The 25,140-nt window shown below is 40.2% G+C and overlaps 5 protein-coding genes across 8 annotated transcripts; 4 read left to right on the top strand and 1 right to left on the bottom strand.

Annotated features, from left to right (window-relative positions):
- Window positions 1-1,541: 1,541 nt before the first annotated feature.
- On the top strand, window positions 1,542-3,536 carry LOC115686502 (uncharacterized protein At4g22758-like). The gene is made up of 2 exons (XM_056317909.1): window positions 1,542-2,045; window positions 3,255-3,536. The coding sequence occupies exons 1-2, from the start codon at window positions 1,637-1,639 to the stop codon at window positions 3,410-3,412; spliced, it is 567 nt and encodes a 188-aa protein (XP_056173884.1). The 5' UTR covers window positions 1,542-1,636; the 3' UTR covers window positions 3,413-3,536.
- Window positions 3,537-5,854: 2,318 nt separating this feature from the next.
- LOC115686455 (protein cornichon homolog 4-like) lies at window positions 5,855-8,299 on the top strand. Its single transcript, XM_030611755.2, has 4 exons — window positions 5,855-6,143; window positions 6,839-7,020; window positions 7,676-7,798; window positions 7,906-8,299. Exons 1-4 carry the CDS (start codon window positions 6,072-6,074, stop codon window positions 7,940-7,942), a joined length of 414 nt encoding a protein of 137 aa, XP_030467615.1. The 5' UTR covers window positions 5,855-6,071; the 3' UTR covers window positions 7,943-8,299.
- Window positions 8,300-11,596: 3,297 nt separating this feature from the next.
- LOC115686456 (general transcription and DNA repair factor IIH subunit TFB5) lies at window positions 11,597-13,118 on the top strand. Of its 2 annotated transcripts, none has more exons than XM_030611757.2 (3): window positions 11,597-11,750; window positions 12,466-12,526; window positions 12,881-13,118. In XM_030611757.2, exons 2-3 carry the CDS (start codon window positions 12,492-12,494, stop codon window positions 13,056-13,058), a joined length of 213 nt encoding a protein of 70 aa, XP_030467617.1. In that variant the 5' UTR covers window positions 11,597-11,750; window positions 12,466-12,491; the 3' UTR covers window positions 13,059-13,118. The 2 variants fall into 2 exon arrangements, with proteins under 2 accessions (XP_030467617.1, XP_056173940.1); XM_056317965.1 differs by having other exon boundaries at window positions 11,599-11,668.
- A 1,244-nt stretch (window positions 13,119-14,362) lies between these two features.
- On the top strand, window positions 14,363-18,179 carry LOC115686453 (ATP-dependent Clp protease proteolytic subunit-related protein 2, chloroplastic). The gene is made up of 9 exons (XM_030611751.2): window positions 14,363-14,548; window positions 14,673-14,716; window positions 14,815-14,884; window positions 15,659-15,779; window positions 16,089-16,226; window positions 16,337-16,453; window positions 17,203-17,271; window positions 17,355-17,450; window positions 17,872-18,179. Exons 1-9 carry the CDS (start codon window positions 14,499-14,501, stop codon window positions 18,007-18,009), a joined length of 843 nt encoding a protein of 280 aa, XP_030467611.1. The 5' UTR covers window positions 14,363-14,498; the 3' UTR covers window positions 18,010-18,179.
- Window positions 18,180-20,114: 1,935 nt separating this feature from the next.
- On the bottom strand, window positions 20,115-24,127 carry LOC115686550 (AT-hook motif nuclear-localized protein 1-like). Of its 3 annotated transcripts, none has more exons than XM_030611889.2 (6): window positions 23,967-24,127; window positions 23,341-23,808; window positions 22,189-22,256; window positions 21,447-21,578; window positions 20,980-21,141; window positions 20,115-20,646 (listed from the first exon to the last, which is right to left on the bottom strand). In XM_030611889.2, the coding sequence occupies exons 2-6, from the start codon at window positions 23,777-23,779 to the stop codon at window positions 20,455-20,457; spliced, it is 993 nt and encodes a 330-aa protein (XP_030467749.2). In that variant the 5' UTR covers window positions 23,780-23,808; window positions 23,967-24,127; the 3' UTR covers window positions 20,115-20,454. The 3 variants fall into 3 exon arrangements, with proteins under 3 accessions (XP_030467749.2, XP_030467748.2, XP_056173518.1); XM_030611888.2 differs by having other exon boundaries at window positions 23,972-24,127; XM_056317543.1 differs by having other exon boundaries at window positions 23,377-23,808; window positions 23,967-24,122.
- Between the last annotated feature and the right edge of the window lie 1,013 nt (window positions 24,128-25,140).

Raw genomic sequence — 25,140 nt, 5'->3', positions numbered from 1 at the left:
CTGAAGCTGTAGACCACCGTCCGTCGACAGACGTTATGCACAAGATCTGCCAAGCTCACCACCATAACCCTTTTTTCTCAAACAATGGTGACTTCAGACAGAAAGTCAATGGGAGGGCCAGATTTGAGATAAGGGTGAAAGTTGGTGATTTTTTATGAGACAGAAAAAAGTTGGGGCCACAATTGTCATTCAACCTAAAGTTGGTGCTTTTTTACAAGATAAAAAAAAGTTCAGACTAGAATTGTCACCCAACCTAAAGTTTATGCTTTTTTTTTTAATTAACCCTTCTTTTTCTTTTTCTCTTTTTCGGTTCCTTTTGTTTATTTCTTGCCTGAACCTAGGAATTCGTTTTGTTACTTTCTTTTTTACTTTGAGACAACCAAAAGAACATGACAAACCCACCAAAAAATCAGAGTAATTCGTATCAATAAGGGTTAATACCACGAAAAATCTCAAATCGGTACATTTGTGACAAATTTACCCTACGTTAGTTTCCGTTAAATTGGATTAATATAACGAAAAATCACAAACCGGTACACTTATGATGAACGAAGGCCAAAACCCAAAACTAGTACACTTGTCAACTTCACATGTCATCCAACTCAGTAATTTGACTGTAAAATTTAATAGAAACTAACAGAGGGTAAATTTATAACGGGTGTATCGGTTTAGGGTTTTTGGTGATAAAAAAATTAGTTTGAGGTAAATTTGTCACAGGTGTACCAATTTGAAATTTTTTGTGATATTAACCCTATTAATAAATCCTTAATTTTGTCATTCTAAAAGTCAAAATGCATAATAAAGTGAGCAATGTAGTGCCCCCACAATTTCAATCCTTGTTAAAGTCCTAACATATAGACTCCCCAATAGGTCGGTTTGTATCTCTTTTTAGGCAAAATATCAATTGTTGTTCAACAAGATCAAACGAATCTTTTCGGTTCGTGAATTAGTATATCACATAACAATATACTTGAAACGAGTAAAACCGATTTAACAAAATGGATTTATAAAGGGATGGAATACATTAGAAAAATCGACTAATATTCGAGCATTAATTTAAGGGAAAATGATACAAATAGTTTTTGAACTTTGACCCAATATGCAATGTGATTCATGAACTGTTAATTTGTTCAATGTGGTCGTTGAACTTTAACTTAATGTACAATGTGCTCCCTGAACTTTTAATTTGTTCAATATGATCCCTAAATTTTTTGTAAATGTTCAATTTAGTCCAAGAATTATTACATTCCTGGATTCAATCCAGCCCTTGGATTATCTAGTTCAGGGACTATATTGAATATTTACCAAAAGTTCAGGGACCATACTGAACAAATTAAAAGTTGAGAGATTAAATTATATATTAAGATAAAGCTCAGGGACCATTTGAGTAATTATTCCTTAATTTAAACTCTATTTGAACTTGATGGTTAAAATCACGAAACTGATAGTTTGTACTATTATTCCTACGACAAAGCGGCATCACGAGGGGCAGTTTGAACGTCCCGCCAGCCTTCCACGAAGCTTCGCGCTGTCTCTCTATCCCTCCATTAACGTCCAAAAACAAACCTCGCTTGCTGATCTTTTCTCTATCTCCGTCGCCATCTCTCTCTCTCTCTCTCTCTACAACATAGTTATCATGAATCACCGCTCACCCCACCCGACCACCCGCCGCCGCCCCGCCGCCCGCGCTCCCCCGGCCCGGGTGCCCTCGGACTGGTCCCTGCAGACCTTCCCGCCGGAGGGCCACGCCGACCTGGTCCGCCGCCGGGGCGGCCTCATCTCCGTCCCCTGGAGGCTCGCGCTGCCGCCCTGGCTTCCGTCTGCGGCCCCCGAGGCGGCAGCGGGGGGACCGGCGAGGCTGCTGCTGAACGTGACGGTGGAGCGGAGCCTGGGGCCGGTGCAGGTGGTGATGGCGGCGGAGAATAGCGTGGGCGACCTGGTGAGGGCGAGCGTGGAGGCGTACGGGAAGGAGAAGAGGCGGCCATTGCTGAGAGCGAGCGACCCTCGCTGCTTCGAGCTTCACTACTCGCCCTTCAGCTTGGAGTGTGAGTTCTCACCTCACCAGCTTTTTTCATTCTTAAAATCCACGAAAATTTTCTATGTTAATATTATTATGCTGACCTGGAATTTCCTCGAACCCAAAAAAAAAAATGTGGACCTAGCCTCTATGAGGTGAGCAAGATGGACCGCCCAAATCGGAACAAGACCGGACCGAACAGATCGGTTTGATCCAATTCTCGGGAATATTGGTCCGGTTCCCGATTCCTAAAAATGAAACCGGTTTTCAAGTGGTCTGGTTCCCGATTCTAGGATGGGGGCCGAACCGGACCGATAAATATTTATATTTCTAATTTTTCATATATATATATTTATTTATTTACTTTTTAAAATTTTTGAAAAAAATAGAAAGCCTAATCTAATTTTTCCAATTTCCTCTTGCCTTTATCAATAAGTGATTGGTCCCGTTAAAATCGGTTCACGGTCTCAAGACTAGCCGGTCCCCTATCCTATAAACTAAAAACCGATCCTCCCGGTCCGATTTTGGATTCCTGGATTAGACCGGATCAGACCGAAAACTGCCCACCCCTAATCCTTCCCTTAACAACCCTCCCTCCAGGTAATTAGGGTCGAGCAATTCTAGGACGAGTATATTTCAAACATGGAACATAGAACCTATCCCATCAACATCAATTCTTAGCTTTTAGAATCTGCAACCTGTTATGTAGACCATAGAACCGACCTTGTCACTAATCCTTTTTTTTTGTTTCATTTTTTTTTATTTCTTGAAATGACAACTTTAGTAAAACATCCCATTATTTATAAGAATCAGAAGTGGAAACAACGAGAATACAAGATGAAAGGTAAAACTAAAAAGAGGGAATTTGGGTTTCTTGGTCCGATTTTGCACCTAAAATTGGGCCGATAATAGCAGGTTCCAAAAATTTGGAACCGAAAACTGGACCGGAACCGGTTGAGTAGAATCGGTCCAGTCCGGCTACAGGATCTACCTAGAATCTATGTTCACCCCTACAGTCAACAAAATCAAATCAAATTATCAAAATCCGATAAGCAAAAACCAATGTCGTTTCTTTTATATCTTGCGGCACACGAATGTTAAATATCTTTCAATGTGATATTTATATCCATCTACCAAATCGATGCTCTCTATTTTACTTTCCATTTGTGCCTCCCGGAACTTGGATTAGGCACTGAAATTGCATAAGGAGTTGGTACTTTTACAATGCATCATGCAGGTCTAAGGCCAGAGGAGAAGCTGATAAACTTGGGGTCAAGGAACTTCTTCCTCTGCAGCAAGCGCTCCACGTCCTCCAGTTCCTGTGGCTCTGAAGAAGCCAAAATGGGGGCATGCTCCCCATTAGCACTGACCCATCTGATGGACTTCCTCCTATAGATCAGCCCCTCGGTTCAGTAGATGTACGAGAAGTCATGTAGTCGGCACGTGCCCAACGACGCGCGAATTGCGAATCGGGGCGAATTACCCGTGAGACAAATGAGATCAAGGTTTTTAGATTGAATTGGGTTCACATGAATCGAGTTCGTGTTTGCAAATTTTCGAGGTCAATGGCTCTGAGAGATTGGATGTATTTCTCTCTCTTCTCTTCTGGGAGCCATGACGTGTTTTTCATATGATTGATGATGTTGGGCATGAAACTCATGAGTCCTATACTATCGTATCTAAATAGTTTTTGTTCATACTTCTTACGTTACTCGTGACTAGACTATCAGTTGATAAAGAATTATTCCATGACAATTTTGAAAAAATAATCAAAAACTATAGACCGTCATACGTATCGATATTTGGATTTAGAAAGATTTTTTTATGTTTCATGCTAAATAAAGTCGAAATTGCGAGCGCCAAAAAAATTGCAAAATGCAAAAAGTCGAAATAGAAATACTGTAGCAACTTACTTGATTTGACTTTAATATGAAACGAAACGTCTAAAAATTGTGCTTGAGCTCTCCACTTTCTTTTTGCTTAGGACAAAAAACCCTTTAAAATAGACATGACTTGGATGGGCCGGGACTTATATCACTCGTCGGTGGACTTGTCCGGTTTAATGCGCCAATGAAGCATCAATTGTCTACTGGACGGGTCTGTCGCTGTAACCTCGCTAGGTGGAAGTGGAGATCCCTAAGAAGTTATGCACGTAAAAACCCGGTCCTATCTTTCTCAGACTAACGGAGTGGAGGAAAATACCAAAAGCATGCTTGAATTTTCATCCGAATACCGAAAAACATACCTCTGTTTGAACTACAAGTTTGCTGCCTGGCAGCACAACTAAAACTACTTTGATATCCCTCCCCTGTCTAAAAGCCTAAAAAACTCTAGCCTCGCACCACCCAAAAAACCCCGTCTCTCAACAAAAATTCCCCCCCCCCCCCTGCCCTCCTCGAAGGCCGATCGCCACCTTCTCCGTCTGGGGACCGCCTTGTCGTCGCCACTTTGCGCGGTTGGCTAGAGTTTAGGTATGAGTGATCATGAATAAAAGAGTAGGGCCATTTCCGAATAGAGGGGAATGACAATCTTGCAAAATAAATGCACAAATATGCTGAGTTGAAGTAATAAATTTGTAGTTTCAAAAAAGTAGGGATATGTTTTTTGTTGTGCAGTGAAATATCAGATATGTCCGACCAAAAAATAATATATCAGATATGTTTTTGGTATTTTCCAAAAATGTTAAAAATGAGAAAGATAAAACTCCATTTTCTTTCTTTCATTCTTTCTTTTTGGGTCTCTTCGGAGACATCCAATAAAAATCTTTCTTTTTGAAATAAGGGCACTTAAAATTAAGAAAGTGCAATTGAATACTAAAATTTTCATATAGTGTAATAAAATTTTAAAACTTGTCATAAAAGTGCAATTGAGTTCTGAAGCTTTTTAAAAAGTACAATCAAGTTATAAAACTTGTTAGTATTTTCCGTTTATCATGTCCTAAAACTGGATAATCGCTTTTCTCTTCTATTCCCTAGGGTTTTCTCCTCTCCTTCGCATCTTCACACAATTTTCTTTTTCAACCTCCGTGGAGTGGAGGGTTTGAGCTATGTATCTCTCCTGGCCTCCCTCCCCTTTTTTTCCTTTTTCTTTGGATGATTTGGTTCTTTGTTCCTTTTTTTTTTTTCGCTTTGCTCATGTTTCATAGAGCTTTTCTCTTCTGATTGTGTATAGATCTAAAAGCTTTTCTCTTCCATTTCGAGAAGATTTCTATCTCGATATGCTCTAGATTTGGGGATTTTTGTGTGTATGATATGAAGGTTTCACATCCCTCAAGTTTCGTTGGGGGAGACCGAATGAGCACTGTGAAGGTTTTTCTCTCACACGTGTCAGATCTGTGTTCGTTTAATCTTGTTACTCTGAATAGCGATGACAATGCTATAGCAATAGATGGTGATCTTAGTATGTGCTCATTACTAAAGACGGATTTGGTGATTGACCGTGGAGTTCGGTTTGAATAGGTCGTAGAATTGCTCTTTGAGCGGATGACATTTACCTTGTTCTGATGATTTATCTTGTTATCTGTTGTCTGGGATTTATCTTGATTTGCAATTGAACTATATTGTTTTTCTCTTGTATTTTGTGGAAATGAACGAAATGTTACTTTGACCAAAATAAAAGTTTGAAGGACTTGATTACACCAACTTGACAAGTTTTAGAATTTGATTGCACTTTTTAAAAGTTCTAGGATTCAATTATGCTTTCGTGATAAGTTTTAAAACTTGATTACAGTTTTTGAAAGTTTTATAACTCAATTGTATTTTCATGATAAATTTAGAATTTTTAATATATATATATATATATATATATATATATATATTTGCCTTGGGATATGGTACACCTTCATTTCCTTCTCCGTTTGAAGACGAGCCCTTGGATTGGTTCCTCCGTGCACGCCCTCTCTCACTTCCTCTTCCGCACCTCCCTCAAAAGTCAACAGTCAACTTGCAGAGCTCGCTGCCCTTCTCTCTCTCTCTCCGGCTCTGTAAATTTTGAGCTGAACTTGCGAGAGAGGAAGACGAGGTCAGGGGAGAGCTCGAGCGAGCAAGCAGGGATCATGGAGGATCTCTTCGGGTGGCTGGTCTCCTTCTTCGCCGCCGTCGCCCTCGTAGTCGTCGTTATTTACCAGGTTAGCCCCCACGCCACCGAAACCCTAGCTCCCCAACTCTCTTGTCCGTCAGAGTTACCCACCTTTCTTGATCAGGTTGTTGAAGTCGAATCGCAGTGTGTTGTTCAATTCGAAGTCGCGATTGACCCCTCCCTGTACTTTCCCCTCATCTTTGAGCCGACCCAAATATGGGTAGTGTTTAATTTTGGTATGAAGCATCTCAAAGTGGAAACTTTGCCGTTGGAGGGTGATCGGACGTTGAGATTAGAAGGGTGGTCGATGATGGATTGAGAAGCAGATGACTCTGTGCTACGTATCGTGTCTGAATCCCTTTTCGATGATGGCCAAAAGCTGCTTTTTTCCTTTGTTTTTTTGCTTCATTGTGGAAGCTTTTGCTTCCCGAAGCGGGGTTTCATTTGCCTCTCCGTCTTTTTGTTTCCGGAGCTGTCGATCCTCACTGTAAATGGGATCCTCCGTAAGAAGTGCCGCGATCCAATAACGACGCGTTTCGATCCGTGTCGTGTGCAGGCATAGGCCCTTTGGTTTTCTGTATGGAGCCCTTTGACTTTGCAGTTCAATGGGTTGTAATTATGAACAAACTGCGAACCGTGGCGGCCTTTTGCTGCTCTTACAAAGGAATTCTGGTTTTTACGTATTCTTCGTTCAACTTTTTATGTTTACAAGTGATGAGGTCTAACTCTCGTGATTACTTGCAGCTCATGTGCTTGGCAGACCTGGAGTTCGATTACATAAACCCTTATGATTCTGCATCGCGGATTAATGCGGTGATCTTACCAGAGTTTATTGGACAGGGAGTCTTGTTGTTGTTTTATCTCTTGACAGGACATTGGGTTATGGCCCTGTTGTGTGTTCCATACCTCTATTACAATGTGACACTGTGAGTTCAGTTTATTCCTCCTTTTATGGCGTTATGTTGTGTATTTGAAGCCAAACTAGCAGTGCTTTCTATGATTTGGATGATTCTCTCTCAAGAAATGCTGGCAGCCTGTTTTGATGTCCAGTGAGGACAGTATTTTTAATCATATATACTAGCCAGAGCTTTTTAATTTCCTGGAGATTTGTAACATGTTCAATGACCAAACAGATGCTTAAATTGATGGCTTGCACTAATTCATTCGGCCCAAGTTAATGATCCCTGTGACTCTTGCCCCGCAGCTGAAATTCGATTATTCTGAGCATGATGATGCTCTTTGGCCGTCATTGCAAATGCGAGACCTTTTTTATGTCAAGACTTAAACGGACATGTCCTAGCTCTGACTTATCTGAAGGATAGTTGTTAATTAGATAGTCAAACCTCTTCTGTTAACTATGTTTAGCTTTATTCAATGGCGGATACTACACAAGGGCTTTAAATTATCGTGATGCAACTTGGTTATTGACTAGTACATCTAAATGCAAACTTGTGTGTAAATGAAGATATAAAAGCATCTTGTTGTCTGAGCTGATTGTTGATTATCTGTTTACCTTGCCAGTGAAGCTATCTGCATGTAATAATTTGGTGATGGCTGGCTCTGATCTGTGACTGTTGTTAGGTACACTCAGAAACAGCACTTGGTAGATGTTACAGAGATATACAACATGCTCAAGTGGGAAAAGAAGAAAAGGCTTTTTAAGCTGGGCTATTTAGTAATGCTGCTCTTCCTCTCCTTATTTTGGTATGCCGAAAGTGAAAGGCTGCTTGCCTATGAACTATTCATGTTTTTTTATTCCTTTGAAATCTTCAAGCCGTGGCCTGATGCTAGAACACGAATGTTCCTCCCAGGTTGATCTATAGCGCACTGGACGATCATGAAGAATGAGGATATTCTCATCCGGAATTTTCACATGTTCACGTGATCTTTCCATAATCTTTGGGTTGGATTCCTGATTGATATGCTTTGGGTAGGAGGCAAGTTGCGCCTTTTCAGTCACTCTCAGGTCCTCCATCTCTGCTTGGCTGTGCTGCTCTATGCTAAGGAGTGTTCTGTTCCCTGTTCCATCTGTCTTTGTGATGTTCCGAGCTCGAGCAGGAGTTACTCATGGAACTCCTTTCTGCCGAGGGTTGTAAACTTCATTAGATTAAGCATTTGTGCATTATTTATTCTGCAACTGGCTTTCATTGTTGTTAATTCTGGACTTACAAATTCCATGGGGAGCAAGGACCTCAGTTCTCATAATCACATCGCATGCGCTGCAAGTACAGGCACAATTCGCGAGTGTACTCGACTCTCTTGTTGGGCAAGTTAGATGTGTTTGATTCCAGGTGTGAATTGGGAAACATCAAAGTGGGCGACGTCCGAGAAATAAACTCATCTATGACTCTCTGATTTTACCATTTACTGGGCCTATCATAATGTCTGACAAGGAAATCATTTTTGTATCGCCCAGTAGAGAAATACAGCTAAAAATTTTCCACGGGACTTTTATCTCCTAAGGGACTTGAGCAGGCTACTGTCACGGGTCAGGGGTTTTCCAAGCCCAACAGACCCAAAAAAAATGCGAAGATAGCCCGAGTTGGCCCATGAGAACCATGAAGTCTAGAATCTAGGGGTGATTGATTCCTGGTTCGGTCCGGTTCTAAGAATCGGTTCCCACAATTGGGAATCGGGGACCGGATCGGTCTAGTCCGGTCCAATGGAATTGATCACTCTTTTTTCCCCACTATTTGATGTCATCTTTTCGTGTTGAATTAAATGATATGTATGTAATGATCTTCATATTGAAAAGACGAATAAAAAAATGAGTTTCACTTAGGGTTTAGTTTACATTTTAATAATTTTTTTGAAGAAATAAAAAAAAGTACATGTAGTCGATTCGGTTTCCTTTGGAATCGGGAATCGTATCGACACTCTCGAGAACCGGACCAAATCGGCCGGGTCTGGTCTAGGCGGTTTCCGATTTGGGTGGTCCGTTTTGCATATCCCTAGTAGAATCTTCTTGTATTTAGGGTCTCTTAAGAGACTGGAAAATTGTCAAAAAGGTTCTAAACCTATCGCGTTTTTGCCAATTCAGTCTTAAACTTTTTAATTGTATCAATTAAGTTCTAAACATAATAACTTTTTATAAATTGAGTCCATCCAGTCAATTTTGGCCGGAAATTATTGACTTAGACACTGGTCATCCTACGCGGTGTCGCTCTTCGATAATTTTTAATAATATTTTAATCATTTTTGATTTTTTTTTAAATTTCCTTTTTTTCTTTTCTTTCTCTTTCTTTTTTTCTGCCCTTCTTCCTTTAACCTCGCCGGCCTCTAGCGAAGCTCGCCCTTGCCGACCACCAGTGAGGGCGGGGTCGAGCCTCGCCCCCCAAGGGGAGGCCAACCTCACCGACCTGAGGAAGAAGAGAAAAAAAAAAGAGAAAGAGAAAGAGAATTTTTTTAAAAAAAAAATCGAAAAAATATTAAAATATTATAAAAATTATTCATGTTAGTGCTGGCAATGATACCGATTTCCGGCTGGATAGACTTAATTGTCAAAAAGTGAAAATGTTTAATTTTCAATTGGTACACTTAAAAGGTTTATGACTCAATTAACACAATTAAAAGGTTTAGGATTGAATTGGCAAAAGTGCAATAAATTTATGACTTTTTGGACGATTTTTCTCATAAAAGACTACAGAATATTCCAAGCATATAACATGAATGGATTTAGCGGTTTTCAAGCTCAACATACCCAAAAAAAATAAGCCAAGATAGCCCATGAGTTAGCTTGGAGTTGGCTTGTGGAACCATGAATTCCAGAAACATCTTGTGTCTAGGGTTTTTTAAGAGACTCTAGAATATTCCAAATATATAACAGAAATGTATATTGTAATTAATAGGTAAGTGGTAGGTAAAGAGATCAAACTTCCACCGTTTGATCAAAAGGTAATCACTGGTTGTAAAGAGAAGAACTCATGTATAAATAGGGATGCCATTTCCTCATTTGAATCATATAAAAACTGTGCAATGCAAGCATTTTTGAAAGCTTACCTCTTTAATCACTTTCTACCATTCCCTTTCTTGGTGAAAGGAATATATCTAGACATTTCAATTTGAAGTGAATCCCATAGGATATAATTTCGTGATACAACCACCATCCGAGATAAATACCTTAATGGAAACGTCTAGATGGGCTTGGATCAGGAACAACAATCACAACTTGACTCGGTTTATTCATCAAACCCGAATTAGACTCATGTTTAGAAATTCAATAAAGGATGCGGCCGCTTTCCGGAATATCATTTTCCAAGAAAATGGATAGTTTTTTTTGTATGGATTTCATCTAAAAAATAGTTTTGCAAATAATAAATAATAGCCTTCCTCAACTTCTTTTTCCTAAACTCCATATCCTTCTCCATCTCTCCAACCTCTCTCAACCTCTCATCCAACAACGCACTGAGCTACTAACCTCTTCTCCACCACCTCGATCATGGGCATTCCTCTCAACCTCCTAGAACATGAGCTCAATCTCTGCCTTCCGCCTCGACGATCTCGTTCTACCTCCTCTCACTCTCCATCGCCTCGAACACCCTAAAACTCGCCTTGATAGATTCCTCCACCAAGTGAATCTCCTTCTTGTGTTGCTTGAGCGCCTTGTAGTGGTCTCAAGGTCCTTCTGCTGGAGAGAGAGCAGCAAGTGCAAGGAGGTTCAGAGGTGCTGCAACGCGTTGCGAAAGCCGCTCTTCTTTGCCTCCGCAAGTCAGTCGAGAGCCTTGTGTCGGCCATGGCTTTTTCTAAACCACTGATCGAGCGAATAGAAAACCTAACATGATGAAGACAACAAGATTGTCTTATTCATGAACGTGATAGTCACAAAGAGTTAGGGGTGTCAATGGATTGGGTTAGGTTTCATAATACTCGACCCGACCCAAAATATTGAACATGTATACTTGGCCCAACCCGAGATAAGACCCGAATAAGATATAGCCACACGATAGGGTCGAGTCGGGTTTCGTGTTTCAGAAATAGTACAGAGTACCCACTCCTACTCCCCGTTGCTGCGGCCGCTCCCTTGCACCACGGCGCCAGTCACATCAACGGCCTCGGACTGAATCTGGAACTCGACACTCTCGATCTCCACAACGAGAAAGCCAATTCCGATTTTCTTCTCCTGATGCGGCAGGCCGAGGCACCCGAGCCGCCATTGAGGTCATGGACAATGACCAGTGCCAAAAAGGCTCAAAACCAATGACTAGTGCTTAGGGAGTCTAATCCCTTATTTGAATCATTTAAAAAACGATGCAAAATTTTGTAAAAGTTTCTCTCTCTAAATTTGCTTTTTAAATTTCTCAGTATTAACCTTGCTACTTTCACGATTTGTAAACTCAATCATATCATTTAAGAATTTAATGGCACGGCAAGATTAATTTGAACACAAATCAATTATTTTTCCGTATCACATTCTATTTGGAGCAGAAATTCATTTTTCACGCGGAACTTTCCTTCTAATATAACTTTAATAACAGAGAAAAGTATTACATTTGAATTTTGTAAATAAAAAAATAAATACGACAAATGCTACAGGTTCAAGCATCGCCTTCCACTTTCAGAAAATTCCTACAGAAGGTTCGCTTCCATTCCCTGTGCTTCTACTCAGTCTTGATCCCACCGCATTGACCGCTGCTCGGACGGAGGCAGCGAATTCCTGGTTTGAATCGTTATGCTTTCGTACCTATTCAGTTGATCAGCTCTTCGATCTCTGAAGCTTTGCTGTTTGAAATGAAGATTGCTGCGTGTTCTAAACTAGGTTGTTGAACTTGGTTAGAAATGCAATCGGACTTTCATGTCTCCGCACTGCTCTGTATTTGATCAGATGGAGCTGTACTCGTGGGTGGATTCTTTTTTGTGTGTCTATGATCGAGGTAGCTGCGAACGCGATTCTGTTGTTATCTGGGCCTTTGTTCTTGTTGGCGTTGTCATGCACACCATGTGTTTGATTGATTGCTTCAAAGAACTTATTATCTTCAGACTGCCTGTTCCTCTCGAGCTTTTTCCTTAATAATCTTTGCTAGTTATAATGTGACATAAACATTCGACTTTGGGTCCGCCGTTGATGGATCAAGGTTGACATTTTTATCCTCTTTGAGTCCAAGAGAGCCATAGGTGCACCCACCATGGGACGTAGCAACCTATTTTCTGCAATAAGTGTTTTTGGGACTCAGTGGTAATGGGTCTGTGATTTAATCCTATGTAGCGACCATTTGCTATTCAATCAGTCGAGAAGGTAGCATGTCGGATTTGAATCTTCCAAATATTGTGTAAAATTTAGAACATAAGTCTTTTGGTTTTAGTGTTGTCTATGAATGGTACCTGGTTGTATTTCTGTACCCGTGTCTCACTATCATTTGGTTTTCTGTTCCCAGTTTGATGCTCGAGTTGGCTGTACATAATGGTTAATGCCACAAAGGGACTTTTCATTTCATGGTAATCCCTTGGTTTTCTTCTGCTTGGAGGATTGCTTTTAAATGCTTGAATCCCTTGTGCATCTTTCTGCCTTATTGATGGCTCAATCACAGATTTTATTTGGTCAAATTTTAGCATCCATAATGCTGCAATCTGTTCCTTGAGAAATTATTGTGTTTGGTTTCAAGATACAGTTGTCTTTCCTTTTCATTTTACAATTCTCGCGTGGCATCCCTGGAGGGTTATTTGAAACATCAGTTTGATTTTTCAAAACAGAAGTTCACAAAGTGCGACTCTGTTGTTATTTATGTTGCACATCTTTCTTTTCTTTTGATACTTATGTAAACAAAAGAAATAACATACATCTTCGTTCAGCGACATACCAATGGCGCAGTTCATCATCAACTTGAATGCTTCTCTGCCAGCATCACAGAAGTTCATCATACACGTCTTGGACAACACTCACTTGTTCGTGCAGCCTCACGTGGCCGACATGATAAGGAATGCCATGTCAGAGTTCAGGGAACAAAATTCCTATGAGAAGCCAACTTGATGACTTCTTCCCATTCTATACATTTCTCGGCCAGTTAATTACAATGAGGGAGACTTGGCATACTACTTGTGCCGTGTCAGTAAAGTTATATTTTATAGCTGCACATGGCGGAAGCAAGAGCATTTCGTCTGAATGTAAAAGCTCATGACTAGTTTCTATTTCGAAACAGGCAAAAATTGCCACAAACGCCTCTGACTTTATGTAACAAGAGTCTCTCTTTGGCATTGGCAAAACCAATTCCTCTATTCCTTGTATCAATAGCTTCATTCCGATTCGATTCGCATGATCAACTCCTCACACCCATATGACAGATGATGTTACGGAACTCAGATCTAATGCTGTGTACTCCCACTTTAAGCGATGCCAGACAACCGATTTTCCTCGTCTTCTGATACAGGGGCTCACCAGCTCATTTTTCCTTGTCGACATACCCTCTTTCGCTTTTGAGGTGAGGAAAGGAATTTGCCTCCTACTTTGTTCCTCAAGTCCCATCATCCGGTACCTTCATTCCCAGATGCTTATTTGCTTTCGCATCGCCATGATCATATGCTCCAGGTCATTGCGAGAAGCAACCTTGGCTACATGAGGTTTAGACTATTGAAAAGAGGAGCAGAAATTGACACGAAATAATTAACATTTTTTAGACTATTGAAATCATGTATGTGCTTTAGAATTAATAGGCTATATATATATGACTTCCATTTCGATCTACCACCTCCACCCTAGTACACGGAACACCGAATGGAGACCTGCTTTTGAAAGCACTGTGGGCGAAGGGTTCTCAACCAATCTCGCACTTGACATGCAAAGCGAGAAAGAGCCGTCTATCTTCACGGAGAAAGAGAAGGATCTTCGGCAAGGGGTTCCCGCCTTCGCGAGACCTTTTCGATCTGCTCTAGGCTAAGCTCAATGGGGCCTTGCTTTGTTGATGCCAATCTCTTAGCTCATTACTGCCTACATAATCCAAGCTAAAAATTGCACCACAAGTAAGGAATTTAGCCTTTTTAGGCAAATTTAACGCGAGTCATGAAACGTGCATATATTATGCTTGAGTGAAAACCAAAAATTATTTTTCCTTCGAAAGTTAAAATAGTATATAAATTCAATAAATTACGGAAAAATTATATGAAAAGGCACGTACCGAAATTTATATATCATAAAAATTTCAGGTATTGCCGAGCAAGAAAAAATCAAACTGCGTCTATTAGAAATAAGGGAAATTAAAAAGTAAAAACTATCCGGACTAGCAAAATCAATCCTAAAAGCAAAAGAGGAATAAAAACTGAATTTTTCCCCAAAAAAGCAGAAGAAGAAGAAGAGAAGAAAAGAACAGTGCACAACATTTGTCTAAGGTTTATTCTCTCTCATCGGTTCTTCTGCTTCATCTTCTTGACCCAGAAACAGCGTCACTCTCTCTCTCTCTCTCTCTCTGTGCCGATAATGGCGGCCTCTCTGCACACCCAGCCGGGTCTCCACCAACCCTCTCTCAGGTCATTCGAGGCGCTTGCTTTCGCCGCCTAGGACCTGCCCTTAGCTTGAATTTCTCGATTTATATTTTCTAGTTGATTTTTAGCTGGGGAAACTGATGTGGCATCGGGTTTGCGAAATTTGCAGCTGCGCTACCAAGCTTTATTCGGGGCTAAAGCTTCAACCTTCGAGTCCGTCTCTCGCTCTTGCCATCGATTCCGCTCGTTCCAAAGATTGGTGCTTTCTCGTGTTGATTCGTGGTTGGTGTTTTTGGGTGTTTCTTGTGCAGGTCTGGCGACCGTGAAGCCGAACGTGTCCGCGGAGTTTTATGGGAAAGTTCATAAGAGCCTCCGGTGCAGGTAAATTTTGTATTTTTTTTAGTTTATTGATAATGGGTTATCTTTTTTTTTAAGTGGTTCTGTGGGAATTACTGTGGTCCTGTATTGGCCTGGGAGGCATCCTCATGGAAACGTAATGGTTTGAAGCTCATCCATGATGTTTAATCGCGACATAGTAGTTCGGAAAGCGGGGTCGAAAGTTTAAAGCTCGTCCCTTCAATTTGTTGTGTAGGAGAAACTAATATACTTTTTGTGAAAAGAGAGCAGTAGAGCAGAGGATGTTGCTGACTTGTTATTTATCGGGTCAATTTTCTCTTTGCCGAAGCGATATATTTCATGCATTGCCCTGTAAAATATGTGGGAGTATTCAACTTCATGATACTCTTGACTTGCTGATTGCAGTTCAGGAACCAAATTTCACAAACTACATGGGTTTCTTAACTGTCACCTGCATTGTTCGTAAAAAGTATTACCAAATCTCTTAAATTTGATGGACGTCCTTTTTGCTTTAAATTGGAGTAAAAGTATAGATGCTGGGTTTTTTGCTGAGACTTCTACTCTTAATTTGTAACGGTTGGTTTGTTGGTATACCTTCTTGTTCATCCTATTATCTGCTCAAAGACACCAATGGCATTATTTATTGGACAAATTGCCAGTATTCTTTAAAATGTACAGAGAGCAGATACTTTTCTGTACGTTAATGAACTGTTTCTGTAGTTTCAAGAATTCCGTGCTTGCTTCTTTTAGTTTATTGTGTAATATGCATTTTGTGTCTACTATGTTTTCTGTGTGCAGGACTAGCAATCCTAGGCCAGCACAAGGTAGAGCAAGAATGATGCCGATAGGGACACCAAGAGTACCATATAGAGTTCCTGGTGAAGGAACTTGGCAGTGGGTGGATTTGTGGAATGCCCTAGTAAGTCATCTTTTACTAATATCGGAGTTGAATAGCTAGTTTGAGTTACCCTATAACACACTCGCCTACGTATCAATGTTGGTATACTTTTTGTGCTATTCATATCCTTCGACAGTTCCACTGTTCTCCTTTGTCTCCAAGTGTTATATAGACCATTGATTTATTGAGTGGTGTTTGGTCATGTCTTTTGAAATGTGCATTGTTGACCAAAAGGTTTAATTGCACTTTCTGCATTAAATCTGCGTCTATATACCCTTTCCTCGTTAAAGGGACTGTCATATGGAGGACTCACTTAACCGATGGATGCAGTACCGGGAGCGTGTCATCTTCATTGGACAGCATATTGATGAGGAGTTCAGTAACCAAATATTGGCAACAATGTTATACCTTGACAGTGTTGATGATTCCAAGAGGCTTTATCTTTACATCAATGGTCCGGGTGGAGATGTGAGATCTACATGCATGCAGTTTTCCTAATTCTCTGGAATTATGTACTTTATCTTATTTTAACCGGAGGAAAACTGCAGTTTTGAGCTTTTAAATTTCTCATTTTGCAGCTTACACCAAGCTTGGCTATTTACGACACGATGCAGAGTTTGAAAAGTCCTGTCGGCACCCATTGTGTTGGCTATGCCTACAATCTGGCAGGTTTTCTCTTGGCAGCTGGTGAAAAGGTACCATCATCTTCACTAAACATGTGCTGGACGAATGCAGTAGCATTAGCACAGTCCTTTAGTTGAATATAACGAAAATATCGCCAATGCCTTGACTTTAGATAGCATGGTCAAGATAGTTCACAAGACATGTGTAAACACTCTTAAATTGACGCCCACAATTGAAAAGCTTAGAGTAAGGAAGTCCACTTCCCCGTCAAACGGGCACATGAACCTAAAGACCCAACACAGGGTATCCATATCCCAAAATGAAACAATTCGAGCATCAGGCACTAGCAGTTGGTTAAGTTTACTCTGCGTATGTAATGGGTTGCTGTGGAAAAGTGAATGGATTGAAGTAGAGAAGTTAAATAGAGGAAGCATGTTGGTTATTTGATATGAGCCGAACATAATTGTTAAGAGAAAGTTTAATTTCTGTAATGTTAATGTTCCATTAGCTCTTGTCAGAAGAACTGAATTCGAAAAAAAGAAAAAGGACCATGTGAAGTTGACCCCATTTAGCACGGTGTGGGCCCTCTTTGGTTATGTTTAAGGTAACCATAGAACTCATCTGCACAGTATTTGAGTATCCTTTTTTGAACCAGGTGTAGATGGCTTTCGGGATATATTTTGGTTCATAAGCTTGAACCTTGTTATGGTTTATTCAACTTGTTCTTTTTTTTGGTAATTGACTGCATAAAGAAATTAGATGCCCAGAACCAGAAGTTCACTTTGGCGTATTCACTCTTATATTTTGCTCCTGTTAATAGGGTAATCGCTTTGCAATGCCGCTTTCAAGAGTTGCATTGCAGTCGCCTGCTGGTGCTGCTCGTGGACAGGTATAGCTTCATGCTAGCATGCAGTTAAACTTTCTGAGGTTTTTTTGCATGGCAATTATAAGTGTGCAAAAATATCTTTGCAGGCTGATGACATTCGTAATGAAGCAAATGAGCTTCTCAGAATCAGAGATTATCTGTTCAGTGAGTTGGCTAAGAAAACAGGCCAGCCTGTTGAAAAGGTGAGTGCCCTAAACTGAATTCCAAATCTAGTTTTGTTAAAAAGAAAAGAAAGAAAGAATTGCCAATTTACACGATTGATTTTATAGTATAAAATGATCTGTGTAAGTCTAGTTTGCAGTAGCTGCTTGTAAGCTTTTCAATATGCTCAGCTACCTAAAGAAAAAAAAAAGGCAGGCTTTGATATGAATTCTTTATTTCTTTCCTCCGTATCTTTGGTTGAAAAGGCAATCTTCTTTATTTCTGGAAGCTTTTGAATATACATAGTTTGAAAAAAAGAAGAGAGATGAACATATATTTTGATGTTTTGGCTCCATATCTTTGATTAAAACGGCTAACTTCTTCACTCCCACAAAAGAAGTGCTCTTTTTCTTGGAAAGAACTATTTAGATATTCATAAATCCTTTTTCAAAAAATGTGCAGGTTAACAATGACTTGAGCAGAATGAAACGCTTCAATGCGCAAGAAGCACTCGAATACGGGCTTATTGATAAGATTGTCCGGCCACCTCGTATCAAAGCTGATGCACCACGTAAAGATAATGGAGCAGGTCTTGGTTAGTGTAATTTATTCCCTCCTCGTTGGCTGCTAGACATTTTTTCACTTTTTGCGATTATTTTTCCTTTTGAGGTCATCAATTGTTTGAGAAAGGGCTATTTAGGTGGGAATAACCTTGTGTAAAGATTCCTGTGCTTGTGTAATGCTTTATAGTCAGTGACATCCCGATATAATCTCCTGCTGAATAGAAAATTTTAAAAGAGAACGAATATACTTCAAATAGCAGCTGCAAAGACGCGCAGTACTTACTTTGAACTCATGACCGATACAATACCCTGCAGCTAGAGTGACCAAGAGAAGGATTTCATACATTTAGCTTTTACATTACACTCTCCTTGTGGTTATTCTCCTTGAACCTCTCTACACACCATCGTTCATCAACCTTGGTGATGAATTCTTCGATTCTTTTCTCTAGACTGTTGGTACAAGCTCCGTCTTCCCAACTAATCTCATCGTCACTTCCACTCATGTCATCATCTCCATCGTAACCATCCGATCTACCAGAACCACTATACTCTTTGGCGTCAATATCTCCCTCGTCTCTATTTCCTCTGTTGTCGTTTTCTGTGACTTCATCAGAAGAAGGGTGGGAGAGGTCAGCTCCGCGACAGTTCGGTTTATGGCTTCCGAGGAGGACGGTAAGGACGAGGGTGTTTAGGATTAAAAACACCAAGAGAGGGCTCGATGACGGATCTGGATCTTCGAAACTGCTGTTGCTGCTTGATGATGATCCTATTCGTCGGTTCAGGAGAAGAATACCGGACACAGAGACTGCTAGGAGGACGAATATCTTTGGCAGGACAGGCTTCATGCCCCGCACAAAGAGTTTGGGGAGTTTGGTTTTGCTTTAACAAGAGAGTGACTCTTTTCTGACCACTCCTTTTTGTCGGGCTTGAGTAAAAGATGCTCTAATCAAATCAGAAGCTTTTTTCCGGTGTTGGTATTTGTTTGGAGTGGAAGATAATCTAATCGGGTGTTTTGGTTGGAAATTTTAGGCCCTGGATTATAAATTTCTTCTCTAATTCTTTGAGGGGGTTCCAGGAGTGCAATTATTTTGAACATGAGTTCTTATTTGTTAGATTATTCTTGGAAGTAACGTAATCTTATGGACATAAGATGCCGATGAATAAGGTTCAGTAATCAAAGCTGGCTGAGGACGGTGACAATGACCAGATACTAATATCCATGGAATGATTCCATAGACCAGATTCTTTCTGCTTCCCTTTCTCCATACTCTTTTTTCCATTGACCTAATAACCCGAGTCAGTTTATGTTTTCGACTGAGACGTGCCTGTCCGTCTCGTCTCATCTCATCATGTCATCGATTTGTGTTATTTCATGCCACCGTCAAAAATTACTGGCAAAAATTACTCCAATCTCTATCGCTACGATGAAAATTCGGTTTCTTCAAAAACACGAGCCGGAGCATGCTAAGCGGTGTCAAGTTTCAGACAGTATATCCATGTTACATGGCATTCGTATATTTCGCAGTAAATTTGGCTTCATGCTATCATATCACGTCTCCAAGTTGCCCGCTTTCACGGGCACATGAACTCGAGGATGATCGAACTGAAACAACCATGCCAGATGCGAGAGAAAATACAACTAGATTGTCAACTGTTAAGAGCCTACTTGTAATCTAACTGAGTTCTCAAACAAAAAGTTCAAGACTTCGATTTACACACACCGTTGAATTAAGTGATACCGATCTTCGTGCAATGGTTAGCTAGCTCTGTTCGCTCCATGGAACCATACGATCGGAACTGAAAAGATGACCGAGCTCAAGGTATCACCCGGCTTAGTAAACGGAAAGGAGACAATAAAGCAACATAGTTCCCAAGAAAAATGATCCCATCGTGTCGTCCGTAAAAGAAATAACTCCTCAAAACGTTGCTGAAAAAAGGTGACGGGCATCAGAGATCCGCTACATGGTTTCCTTGATTTCACACATATGACAAGATACGAACTAGGAAGATGTACCTTGTAAGAGTTCTAGCATTTGCAAAAGGTAAGTGTCAACCAAGAAAAGAAATTGCAAAGCACATAAGGATAATCGACACATGATTCGTCTAATATCAAGAGCGACCATTAATTTCAAAGAAGTTGGCTAAAATTCCAAAGTAATTCCCATAGTTTTCATTAAACATCCTACACAAATCGAACACACCGGCAGTAGCAGCATCCTAGCTGAACCAGACAACTAAAATCTGAACATAACACCGATACAAGAGCCGGGAAGAAGAAAAAAGAGAAGGAAAAAGAGGCCCTAGCTGAAGATTACTCTCTCTAGATGAAGTTTACAGACAAAGACAAACAAGGGAGTCGTAAGACTTACAAGCAGAGCCAAATCGACGTGGTGGGTCAGTTAAAAATCATGATATGATCAGTAGATATCGTCTAGCACTACTTCTACTACTACTACTACTACTACCACTGCTACTACCTCTCTCAAGGCAAAGATGACACATTAATGTCAGTTTGCTTGTTATTTCTCAAATCCGGCTGCAATGCAGACCAGTTTTCCGCAGCGGATATTGGAATGGATGACGTCGGTAGTGAGACCGTGGAAATAACATCATGCTTCTGTTTCTTTGGCTTTTGCTCGTGCTGGTTTCCCGCGAGGAAGCTGCCTACGACAACCTATTGATACATAACAGAGGCAAATAATAGTGAATTCAGGGGTTTGTGCGTCTAAATCAGGAGTACGTGAGGAATCACTTGTAACATGGACATCCTTAGATCAAGATTCAGCATACTCGGATTGGAGATTCCTCTAAAAAGTTAGGCTCTAAAGATGGCTTTTAAAAACCCAAAGATGACTATAAATCTTTGTCAGAGAAATTGTACCGAAAAACAATCAAACACAAATCGAGTTCTTTAGAACATTTCCAAGCGACCACCAGTAGTCATTGACTCAATTTTGTTGTTGCAGAAAAGGAAGCATGAAAAAAGAAACTATCAAAAAGATCATACCTGAACAGGACTTGCAGCTACTAGAAGACCAGCAACTCCTCCACCAACGACACGTCCATCTGGGCTTGCTAAAGACACACTCATCCCGCCTGATCTACTTCTTGTTCCTCCAGTGTCGCTGGGCATGAATGACCCAGTTAAGGACAGAATCTCGAAACGACCCTGTAATGAGAAAACCCACAATACATGGGATATTATCAGTAGTCGATGAAGGGGAAAAAAGGAAATATTCTACAAGGGACTTTGAAATCACAATTATGTGGCAACCATTCGCTAACCATGAATTTATTCCACTAATTCTGGTTCTTCTTAAATTTTTTGTTATTTAATTTTTTCCGTGACCAAAAAAAGAAGAGGAAGACCTTACCAAAAAAAAAAAAAAAAAAAAAAGAAGGGAAGAGAGCATAAATCCAGAAAGATTCTGCATATACATAGATGCATATGCATGTTTCTGTACGATGCATCACCTCATATGTCAATGTACCCCCGGAAGAATCAGGCTGACGAAGTGTAACGCTCGAGATCACGCCATTGGCAGAGAGAATGCATATAGCTCGAGGTCCTTGCTGAGAAAATGATATTATCTTCATAGTTACATCCTGAAACGAGGAACAGGTAAATCACCTATCAACTACAAGAAATGTAGGAACATATTAGGATGAACTTGATCTAGTTACTCCAGTTCAATAAGTCACCAGCGTTACTTACTCAAATTCTGATGCCATACCCCACAAAATTTGGGTCAAAAAATAAACTAAAGAAAGATAAAGGAGGGATTTTTTTCAAGCTTTATTTTTCGTGTAGTGTAAGATAGTAACTATCTTTTTTCAATTGGGAGAGATGGCTGAGCGGACTAAAGTGTCGCTTGCTAAGCAGAACTCAGATGGTATTAGTACAAAAAATTATGCAATAAGGAAGCCAAGGTTAAAGTAACAACAACAAGAACGATCACTGCAAAAACTTTTACTGGAATTCGAACAAACAAAAACACTACCGTGCTCCTTTCCCTCTTCCTTTTTTTTTTTTTTTTGTTTTCTATTGGTGATGGGAAGGGGTTGTGAAGAATATTCGTGAACTTCTGGAGGCCTATATCCCTTCGAATTCAATGCAGTGTTTGTCAGGCTGGTCCCTCAATGAGCATGTCGTGAGAACATTAGCTAAGCATGATTGCAGATAACATCAGATAAATGCCAATTTTTCCAAATATACCTCGCCTGTATTAACAGTGATGATATGAGGAGTAAAATTAGCACCAACAGAGCATGCAACCCATTCACCTGTAAAGGAACAATCAAACACATGGTTAATAACTCCAGAACAACCTCATTTACATGTAAACAAGTTCATTGCAACCTTAATAACACCATAAAATTCGTGTGAAGTGAAAAAAGAAACCCGAATCAGAAGTTTAAGACCGTATAACATATGCTTGCCAGGAACTGATAGGCAGTCCTATAAATCATCTCTCAAGTTGCTAGCCCAATCTGCTCGACATCCATACCGAATCACTATAAATAGAAAGGAAGACAGCAAAAGAAATTTCTAAGTAGTTTAGGATTTTTTGCAAGTTCATTGTTATTACTTGCCATTGAGATGATCCAATTTACCTAACCTAAGAAAAAGTTTCGATTGTTTCAGGAAAGGATTGTCATTTTCTCAAGCCAGCAAAGCATGTCAAGAAGCCAACATGAGAACAATATCACCGAACTTCAGACATTGATATTCTTGCCATAAAAATCCATCGCCTTAACCAAAGAACTATCCTTCTTCATCAGCTCTTACTATGTGGTCAAGAAAAAATCTGAGTACGTGCGCTGATCCCACCAGCGCATGTCAAACTATAGGCAAATTTATAAGTTGGGCCTCTTGAAGAAAAGAGGATGACCGTAAAAGAGACGGAGAAGCAGAATCTCCCAAAGGTGGATTTAACACATTTGGGAACCAACTTTGCTTAGCTCTGACAGCTCTCGCAAAGTCCCAAATGTCCAGTTTTTCGAGCTTTTCAACCAACAGATGATAAGGATGAGGTACCCAATGACAGGCTTTGCTAGAAGATTCCATCAGTCAACCACAACACACTTCCTCCTCTTAGTTCTCTCAGAAAAAATCCACAAGCATCAGAAGATCTGATATCTGCAATATAAGCATCTAAACACACAGGTCCCACATCTATCGCCCATCAAAGCATCACCAGAACCGCAAATTCCCACACCAATCTCTCGATTTTTTTTCTCAAGAGTAAAACAAACCCAACTCAATTCCCACATCAAAAACCACACAGATCACAAGAAACACTCGCAACCTCAACCTAAACGCCAAAGTGCTTCCAAAAAAATGTTAACTTCAGTTCGGTAAACTTACTATGATCGCAAGAAAGCCAAGACTTCTTTCGTTTACCTAAATTCTCCACTTCAAAGCTGGGCTTGGGGACCGACCCGGCCGACCGCCCGCGGCCGCGCTTAGGACCCGCCGAGGAGAAGTCGATCACCGGCGACGGCGCCGACGAAGATATCGGCTTCGGCGACAGCGCCATCGTCACCGACCCGTCCGGCCCGTACTTCCTCGGCCGCCCTCTCTTCTTCTTCATTGGCAGCGCCGTTCCCGCCACGACGGCCGGCAGCTCGCCGCCCACCGCCGGCTGCTGCGGCGGCGGGGGAGGAGGGGCCGGCGCCGGCTGAGCCGCCGATCCAGGAGCCTGGGCCGGGTTCTCGGGCCTTGGGGCCACGTGGTACTCTGATGGAGCATCTGATCCCACCACTGTAACACCCCCACTGCTACTCACACCTTCTCTTCCCTCCATGGATAAAAAACCTCGCAAATTCCTATGCTCTAAACACCAAAAAGCATTCAACTTTTCAGCTCAAAACTAGAACTACCCAGAACAGCTTTCCAACCAAAAATTCAAACTTGATGGAAACCAAGAAAGCAAAACATGCCACTGAAGCTAGAAACTTGAAAAAAAAAAAAGCAGAAAAAAATTTGAGAACCTTACACAGAAGCAGAACCGCAGCAAGGACAACTTCAAGAACAGATTTTTGAATTCTTTTCCTTCCTTCCTTTTCTTTTTTTTTTTTTACAGTGAGATTCACTGCAGTTTCTTGATTACAGGAAGTAGAATTAAGCTCAAACGGGAGAGCTTAAAACTTAAAAAGTTGGTCATCCTAATTTTTTCCAGTAAAGAAAAAACTAAATAATATTTATCTAAAAAAGTGGAAGGTTTGATTTTTCGGAAAGAGGTGGAGTATAGGGAGATGATAATAATTAAAAAAAAATGGATTTTTTTTTTTAGGTAAAGTTGTTGTTCAGCTAATTTGGTTCCTAACTTTCCTAAGATTGTCCGAACTGATATTATATTAAGAAATAGACAGGCATAAAAAGAAAACAATATATCAGATAAGCATCGCTCGAAATTATTATTTTAAGGTTGATTTTTTTTTATTTCACGTATTTAAATGTGGAGATATTGATTTCCGTGTTTTGGTTGGAACTTTCGTTGAGATGTAATAAATTAATTAATTATTGGCAGAGGGTAGGGTGATATATATTTTTTTCCCAATTTTTTTTTGAATTGTTTTTCTTGGAAAATGGGCGGGGGAAATATTGGATTAATACCTCCCCCTAATATTTAAATAATGAATTGAGACTTTAGTTGCCAAGGCATGAAGCAATTGTCTGTAAAGAAAAGTAGTGATGGCCAAGATTCTCCTCTTTTTCGGATCCGGCGTGCAATAACCAATTCAAATGAAAATGATGACCCGGAACAATATTAATTAGAGGAAATTAATAAAAAGCCCAATTATTTTTTAAAATTTTTAACTTTTTAAGCTTTAAATCAGATTCTGATTTCATTTCCCGCACTAGAGTTTTTAAAACATGCAAGCAATAACATTTAAGTACATCTTAAATTTTTCATAATTAAAAAAGTCATTTATTTTAATAAAGCTTTTGATTTGGTTTGAACAATACCGTCCTCCCTTTAAATAATTGCAAGTCCATGGATTTTTTTAAAATTTTTCAGTATTTTCTAAGTTCATGCACCGTTCATATCATTCGCCCTTTATTAGGTGCAAGAGAAATCGCTAAATAAATTTCAATCAATTATTATTCGTGAAATAAAATTTTTGGACATTTGAAGTAAGTCGATCAAAATGAAAACTTAAT

Source organism: Syzygium oleosum, unplaced genomic scaffold (genome assembly GCF_021117445.2).
Source record: "Syzygium oleosum isolate NSW1041296 unplaced genomic scaffold, Sole_v2.1 Sole_v2.14, whole genome shotgun sequence".
Lineage (NCBI taxonomy): Eukaryota > Viridiplantae > Streptophyta > Magnoliopsida > Myrtales > Myrtaceae > Syzygium > Syzygium oleosum.
Note: the sequence above shows the minus strand (reverse complement) of the source record. Positions and strands in the feature narration are given on the sequence as shown.

Excerpts from the sequence above, each read along its gene's own strand:
- LOC115686502 (XM_056317909.1), top strand. The coding sequence starts at position 1,637 with ATGAATCACCGCTCACCCCACCCGACCACCCGCCGCCGCCCCGCCGCC. Across the intron at positions 2,046-3,254 it reads CTCGCCCTTCAGCTTGGAGT|GTCTAAGGCCAGAGGAGAAG; the intron begins GTGAGTTCTCAC and ends TGCATCATGCAG.
- LOC115686456 (XM_030611757.2), top strand. The coding sequence starts at position 12,492 with ATGGTTAATGCCACAAAGGGACTTTTCATTTCATG. Across the intron at positions 12,527-12,880 it reads AAGGGACTTTTCATTTCATG|CGACATACCAATGGCGCAGT; the intron begins GTAATCCCTTGG and ends ATCTTCGTTCAG.
- LOC115686550 (XM_030611889.2), bottom strand. The coding sequence starts at position 23,779 with ATGGAGGGAAGAGAAGGTGTGAGTAGCAGTGGGGGTGTTACAGTGGTG. Across the intron at positions 21,142-21,446 it reads GGGGTACATTGACATATGAG|GGTCGTTTCGAGATTCTGTC; the intron begins GTGATGCATCGT and ends TTCTCATTACAG. Across the intron at positions 20,647-20,979 it reads TAGCTGCAAGTCCTGTTCAG|GTTGTCGTAGGCAGCTTCCT; the intron begins GTATGATCTTTT and ends ATGTATCAATAG.
- LOC115686453 (XM_030611751.2), top strand. The coding sequence starts at position 14,499 with ATGGCGGCCTCTCTGCACACCCAGCCGGGTCTCCACCAACCCTCTCTC. Across the intron at positions 16,227-16,336 it reads TCAATGGTCCGGGTGGAGAT|CTTACACCAAGCTTGGCTAT; the intron begins GTGAGATCTACA and ends CTCATTTTGCAG. Across the intron at positions 17,451-17,871 it reads CAGGCCAGCCTGTTGAAAAG|GTTAACAATGACTTGAGCAG; the intron begins GTGAGTGCCCTA and ends AAAAATGTGCAG.
- LOC115686455 (XM_030611755.2), top strand. The coding sequence starts at position 6,072 with ATGGAGGATCTCTTCGGGTGGCTGGTCTCCTTCTTCGCCGCCGTCGCC. Across the intron at positions 6,144-6,838 it reads TAGTCGTCGTTATTTACCAG|CTCATGTGCTTGGCAGACCT; the intron begins GTTAGCCCCCAC and ends GATTACTTGCAG. Across the intron at positions 7,799-7,905 it reads CTCTTCCTCTCCTTATTTTG|GTTGATCTATAGCGCACTGG; the intron begins GTATGCCGAAAG and ends TGTTCCTCCCAG.